The sequence below is a fragment of the Alosa sapidissima genome, chromosome 16, assembly GCF_018492685.1.
Source record: "Alosa sapidissima isolate fAloSap1 chromosome 16, fAloSap1.pri, whole genome shotgun sequence".
In the NCBI taxonomy this organism is placed as follows: Eukaryota; Metazoa; Chordata; class Actinopteri; order Clupeiformes; family Clupeidae; genus Alosa; species Alosa sapidissima.
Genome location: NC_055972.1, coordinates 19,995,475 through 20,002,974, shown reverse-complemented (window position 1 = coordinate 20,002,974; position 7,500 = coordinate 19,995,475). Strand labels below are relative to the sequence as shown.

At 45.8% G+C, this 7,500-nt stretch overlaps 1 protein-coding gene across 5 annotated transcripts in view; it reads left to right on the top strand.

The window, feature by feature from the left end:
- The window catches only part of LOC121684898 (echinoderm microtubule-associated protein-like 4), a 70,944-nt gene that overhangs the window by 29,381 nt on the left and 34,063 nt on the right, over window positions 1–7,500 (top strand). For all 5 annotated transcript variants that reach the window (XR_006023213.1, XM_042065027.1, XM_042065028.1 and 2 more), the window contains exon 3: window positions 7,002–7,134. Coding sequence is in view for 4 of the 5 variants with exons in the window: in XM_042065027.1 (XP_041920961.1) it covers window positions 7,002–7,134 (133 nt within the window). In the remaining variant the exon portion in view is untranslated. The remainder of the gene's footprint in view (window positions 1–7,001; window positions 7,135–7,500) is intronic.

The window sequence follows — 7,500 nt, the reverse complement described above, 5'->3', positions numbered from 1 at the left end:
TCGACCCACTCCTCAGTCATATATCTGCAGCACAACAACTATGGGAGTGTATGTTTGTGTGTGCACATCTGGCTCTGTGTGTGTCTTTGTTATTTACTATGTGTGTGTTTGTGTTTGAGAGATATTGTGTGTGTGTGACTGTGTGTGACTCTGTGTTCCACCCATGGACACTGGCAAGTTCTTTTATTCCTTTATCACGCCTCAGTAAGGACTCCCACCCACCCCCGGCTTGGATGACTCTGTGTGTGTGTGTGTGTGTGTGTGTGTGACTATCTGGAAACAATATGCTCCTCTGTGCTGTGGTGACAGCATCGCTGGTCTTCTTCCTCAGAGAGAGACGTGAACTCTACATTTCCCAGCTCAACAGACGTTTCTTTCAGTCTGTTCCTCTGCTGGGTGCTGCCGACACATCTGTATGACAGACAGTGGCTGCCCAGGGGTCAGGAGGGTCAGGAGGGTCAGGAGGGTCTCAACCTGACCCGCAGTAGCGCTCGCCCCCAAACAGCAGTCCAGAGACTGCAGTGAGTCACGCCTATCTTTCCCCAACTGAGTGAATGTCCTGACCACTGCTGCAGCAGTCACAGTAGCCAGTGTTAACTGGACGGTGAGAAATGCACATACACATCACCATTTATTCATGTTCCGGGGCCTTAATCCAAAGCAGCATATATGGCTGGCTATTCATACTGGATATAGTTTCATCACTATGTGGCTTTGAGGGTATGGAACCTATGACCAATGACATTCATTTCATCAATCCTTAGTTTGATCTTCAGACCTTCACTGCAGTACAATTCTGCTTTTAATGAGCCAATACTGCTCCCAGTGTAATACGTTGACTTTAATTTGGAGGGGTGTAGGAGTCAGAGCTCTGTTTGATGCTGGCCTATTCTCTCACCATGTGTGGATCATATGTGATATCAATCTGGGAGCCATGACCAGGCGTAGGAAAATCCTTATAGAACACATGCCATACGCAGCATGTCATCCTATTACCTATGGAGAAATGGTGACGTTTATTGGACCTGCTGTCAATAAAAGACCTATGAGCATGACATACCTTTAAATACATGTCAGCTCCAAGTAAGTTAAAGCATTAAGCATATGTCAGATGCAGTATATCTCCGGCTTGTGTCTAGCTTGAAGACCTTTCAGTGAGGAAGGTAGTGAAGTTAGATAACTGTACACGTGGAGCAGTGCATTCACATCGTTCTAGTGAAATGTGGTGAGAACCAAAGCTCCTGATGCTGAATTTCCACCTAATATCAGCCCATGACGTGACGTAGTTCCCCTTAGCTGTCTTCTGATTGATCAGAAGCTCCATAATCAGTTTGGGAAAGGGTTTTCAGTGACCAGTCCGTTTGGGTTTAAGAAAAGGCGAATTGTGGTGCTGGTGTTGGGTCCGTGTGTCCACACACTAGCGGATATGGAGCAGTGTGAGTTTGTGTATGTTTGTGTCTAGACACGACACATCGTTCTCTGCCCAGCCTCATTCACCCCTTTCCTTGCCTCTCCACTCCTTCCTCCTTTGGTCAGTTGTTGTTTTGGTCAGTCTCCTTGAGCTCATTATGACATCACTGCTTGCTTAATGTGGTCACCATGACGATGACCTCTGGCAGGCCCAGCGGAGAGATGTCTGTAAAGCTGAGCAGATGACTCTGCGTTTTCTGGCCTCTTGCCTTTTCATGGGGTCAAGATCTGACTCCAGACGACCCAACGCTATTTCTTGCCCTCAAACGATTCACTTTGATCTCTTATTATTTCTATTCCATTCATGATTTTAAAGGATTAAATAGTGTTTGCTTTTCTGTTGTCTCAAACCAAATGAATTAAATGTGCTTAGAGTCTGCCCTGTCTTAAATCATTTCTCAGGGATCTGGCAAACCCACACAATATCCTGGCATCATTCAACTAATACTGATCTGATGACACAAATACGCCCATCAGCTTGAGGCTCAGTGTCTGTCATAATCTAGTGGTGTCGGACTGTTTTCCCCCTTACCAGTGGGGTGCCAGATCTGCTTCTGACATTAACGCTGGAGTTGGAGAAGTTACAATCTGGATGTACGCTTATTGAACCATCATATAGCGCTCATTAGCACAGTCATATGGATCACCTTGTGTGTGTGTGTATGTGTGTGTGTGTGTTCTTGATGTATGGAATGGCTCCGTGGTGGACAAGGACACACTGAATCTTTATGTGGTGTTTCTTACTGCTCACTTTAAATCTGCTGTGGACCTCTGGAATATTCCATCTCCCTCCTCTCTAAACCCACTCCCCAAAAGAGGCCCCTTCCTGAGTCTGTGGCCTCACACACACACACACACACACACACACACACACACACACACACACACACACACACACACACACACACACACACACACACAAACAACACAGACAGAGAGAGAGAGACATCTCAAGAAGACACAAACATGTACAAAAATGCAGATAGATGAGCAGCCTCTCTGCAGAAAGATGCACATTATACTCTCTGTTTCTTACACACACACACACACACACTTACTTTTGTACTTTTCCCACTTGTGAAATGTCAGGGCTGACTCAGCACCTCGCTGCTCAGCACTTCTTAGCTTCTGTACTCTGTTATTCCTGCTCCTCATTATCAGCCTACTATTCTCACTCTCTCTCTCTTTCTCTCTCACCCTCTCCCTTTATCTCTCTCATTATCAGCCTACTATTCTCACTCTCTCTTTCTCTCTCTCCTTCTCCCTCTATCTCTCTCTCTATCTTTCTTCCACTCAGTGTTTCCATGCACCCCTCCTCACTCTATATTTCCCCTCATCATTTAGTATCTGGAATGTGGATTTTCGGCTTACTGGTGTCAGAAAGCAGAGACGTCCGGTGGTAAAAAGAAAAAAAAAAAACTGTGCGACTCTCTTCCTGTCCGCCACATGACTGCAGTGACCATGGCTAGGGTGACATGTTTACAAGGCTGACCTGCACTGCTGAAATGGGCTCACTTGTGTTTACATTGAAGCCCAACATAGGTTGAGTCTTTATCCAGACTGGTAGTGCACCACATGATTGATGTGCTTAAATGTATATGTAGTTGGAGTTAAACTGGGAAGGGACCCAGACAGGGGCTCTGTGTGGGCTTGACCCTGCCGGAGAGACACGGACGCGGTCAGTGTCTGAGAGAGGGAGCGTCCTGTGGCAGGAAGGCAGTGACAGGTCCTGGATGGAAGGCAGACGACGTCTCTACTTCCTCCGGGCGGCGGAGGTCAGGCAAGGACTTCCTCTGAAATAGTGCAGACTACACACGCACACACACACACACACACACACTCTTGCTCCCCTTCTCACTCTCTCACACACACACACACACACACACACACACACACACACACACACACACACACACACACACACACACACAGGAAGATCAGCGGGGAGATGTGAGGCTTGGCCTCTGCACCAGATAATCTCTTACATATTAGATACATACAGATACAGCAGATGGGGGGGATGGTGATCTGTCCAGACCGGAGGCCCCAAGGGCACTTGGTTCCAGATCAGGTTCTTACATACAGTACAGAAAGCAAAACATAAACCTCTCATCAGCAGTTAATTATGAAACGAGCTGAGAAGGACTGGGTGAGAATAGCCAAAGGGCTGACTTCTCTGTGAGACGCTGTGGTTGGGTTGGGGGTGGGGGTCTATAGAGGCCACCAGCACCGTGTGTGTGTGTGTGTGTGTGTGTGTGGCCACGTGTCCAGGCGTGTGTATGTGTTTATGTTTAGGTAATCAAGCGTAAAACTGGGCCATGTGCTTCAGACATCAGATCGCTTCCCCCTGGGACAACACACACACACACACACACACACACACACACACACACACACACACACACACACACACACACACACACACACACACACACACACACACGTCTGGAGTGTGCCTTCTACAGTATAGTAATTACATACACAACCCCCCACCCCACACACACACACACACAAACTCCACCCTCTCCAATTAAAGCAATCAGAGGCCCCACAAACACTAAGGTTCCAGTGCAGACCGACTCCATCTCTACAACTACACTAACGAGTGACAACTCACACTCACACAGTCATTGCATAACGAGCTACAACAATCACACTCTCACCTTATCAATGCATCAGACTGAGACGACCTAACATGACCAAACATGGTCTAGTCAGGACACAAGGTGTCTTTTCCAAAACACTAATGTTCATCCCTGTGCCATAACATAACCTTTCTATAGTTCTATCAAATAATAAATACATAAAAAATACAGGTAAATGTATGGTTTTAGCATTTAACTATGAGTTTATTGGACAGCAGTCACACGTCTATCATATTTGGACACAAATGGGACACAAATCAGACATTTAACATGGTCCCTGTCGCTGACTGGGCAGACAGCTGAAATGGTCAGCTTTAGAGGGACACAAGAATCAGACTGGAAAGGCGGTCCCTGTTGTTTCCCTTGACGATGGACATTTTCTCAGTTACTGCTCTTGATGAATGACTGTTCTGGAGATTCATGATGTAGACATGCTTGTGTCTGAGACACCAGACAGTCTGAATTGTAAATGAATAAACAACATCCCTTTTAGACCTACATTAGCCATGAGTGTTGTGTCTGTGGGTACAGTTAAGTGCAACGTAGATTACAGTTTTGGTTATTCATGCTGCAGACACATTTCACCATGGAGCGGAAGAGACTGCCTCGTCAGCACGCATATGTGTGGCGTGTGTGATGCGGTTGTGTCTAGGGTGGCACTACTTTCTTTTAGTTGTGTGTGTGTGTGTGTGTGTGTGTGTGTTTGTGCGTGCGTACGTACGTGTGCGTGTCTGTGTGTGCATGCACTTTCGTGTGTGGCTTTCATTGCCACATGGGTGACATGCAAGCATTCGAGTTTTTGTGAAGTGGTTTGTTGCCATCTCTGCTCTGTGGCAGCAGTGTTTTTTCCTCAAGTCTCTCTCTCTCTTTCTTTCTCTTTCTCCCTCTCCCTCTCTCTCGCTCTCTGCCCCCCCTCTCTCCCTCTTTCTGCTCTGCTCTGTCTCTTTCTTTGTCTTTGTCAGACAGGACTGATTTAATCTCTTAAACCCTGATCCAATTAGCTGGTGTTGTGGTAGTGTGTGCTTGTGCCTGTGTCATCGTGTGTGTGTGTGTGTGTGTGTGTGTGTGTGAGAGAGAGAGAGAGAGAGAAGGAGAGCCTGTGTGTGTGTGTGTGTGTGTGTGAGAGAGAGAAGGAGAGCGTGTGTGTGTGTGTGTGTGTGTGTGTGTGTGTGTGTGAGAGAGAGAGAGAGAGAGAGAAGGAGAGCCTGTGTGTGTGTGTGTGTGTGTGTGAGAGAGAGAAGGAGAGCGTGTGTGTGTGTGTGTGTGTGTGTGTGTGTGAGAGAGTGTGTGAGAGAGAGAGAGTGGAGGGGCTGTTGAGAGTGTGAAGCTGGATTAAATGGGGACATACCCCAGACAATCCTTTGTGCTCGGTCTCTCAGCCTTTTCTAACCACACCCTCCGCTGTCAATCATATTAATCTCTTTTCAAAGTCGTTATTCGTATGCTTCCTGATTTAGTCCTAATGGAGGTGCGTTCAAATTGTGTTTGTGGACATTGGCAAACAATTTTCTTAGAGTTTGCCAAAAACGTTTGCAAACGCTCCCAACCAGTTTGAGGAGGTAATTCCCAGTGAATGCTTACCATTGACATTTAACAATTTGTAATTTGTACATGTACGTTCAAATTTAACAACTTACAGAAAACGTGTTCGCCTCAAATGTTCGTCTCTGCTCAAAGAATTTGAATGCACCTCAGGTCAAAGCTTTATAGTATCTGCTAGCTCCCCGCCCCATAAAGCAGGCCATCAAAAAAACGTGTCTCTGTAGGCAGCCTAGGCTCTGAGATCTGCACCAGGGTTGTGCACAATTCGAATTGCAATTCTGCTTCCTGTTTGCTACCTCGATTGAAATGCAAGTGAAATTCAAGAATTGAATTGGAATTTAAGAGCCAGTTTCAATTCAATTCTGGAATTTTGCACAAGCCTGATCTGCACACAAATACAAATGCTATCAACAAGTGTTGCCGACCACTCAAAGGCAAAATAAAGTGTTCCAACCAATAACCAATGAGATGCGCATTCAGGAGAGTTTCAATTGCACGCGAAGGAGCGGGAGGGAGTAGTGAGCTATCCCTTTGTTTTATTTGAACATCAACAGAAGTGACGTTACACCCGCAATCGCTGATACAACCTTTAAGAGACAGAATGATCAAAATGGTCCAAGATTAGATTTCACTGCCAACGTTTCTGTGTTGTTGATCCCGGTTAAATGTCAGAGGATGCGCCAGAACTCATTTTTCCCCCGTCTCTTCATGTCCCTAATTATGGTCTTATATCAACAACATTCTGTAGCCACAGGATTGGAGAAAAGCAACCACATGACGTCTGTTTGCAGTCATCTACAGTAAAAAGGCACATACATTGTTGCTCATGCATGTATAGTTTAGCCACTCAAGGGTGTTGATGTAATTGAGATGCTAGCTTATCAATTAGATCTGCATGCATTTTGAGTGAGCGGCATTTCCAGCATCTGTTATCAGGGAAGAATAGTGCTTTTGCGTGTGGACAGATTGGTCCTAGTGACACTGTTGACAAGTATTAGTGATGTCATGCTTGTGTGATGAAAATGGTGTTGAAAGTGATGAGGATGAGTATGATGATGATGATGGGTAATGGGAGGAGCCAGAGGATTACTGTTTATAGTGAAAATAACTGTGATTCCATTGGTGATGAATACGTTTTCTTCTTAACCCTAGGTGTAGGTTTTTGAACATTCTAAGTTCCGCAACAATTGAAGGTTCTAAAATTCTATGTTAATTCAATGAACCCAGATATTCTTTAGAATGTTCATTTCTCAACATTCCCGTCACACCGGTGTGACGGTACTCCTTTAAGGGTTAAATGATCACAGTCAAGTCCTGATTGGGTCTCTCTGTTGCCCCCTGCAGGTCAGAACCCGCTGCGCGAGGCCTACTCCATGTCCTGCATCGCCAACGGAGGCTCCAGTGTACGCAAGACGCACCGCGACAGCACCACCGTCTCCGTCGCCAGGAAGGAGACGCTCTCCTCAGCAGCCAAGAGGTAGAGGACACACACAGGAGAATATATATATATATATATATATGCACACACACACATACACAGATCTCACCACGCAGATGCCAAACAGCGTTACAAGAAAACACACACTCTAACTTTCTGTTCCTGGTCAATATTGACACAAGGCTTCCCTGTTATGTTTGCTAGTCTTTCTTGAACCATTATGTGTCGTTATGTAACCTTCCTCTCATAGCTCACAGTGGAAACAGTTTGTTGATTTTGAATAAAACCTGGCAAGGAGATCACTCCAGTAGTGCAGGTGGGTATGGCTATATTGTGATAAGTGAGCTCTGCATCTTCCATGCTCAGTGGACCATGAGGAAGATATGTGTGCATTGTCTCCCTGGC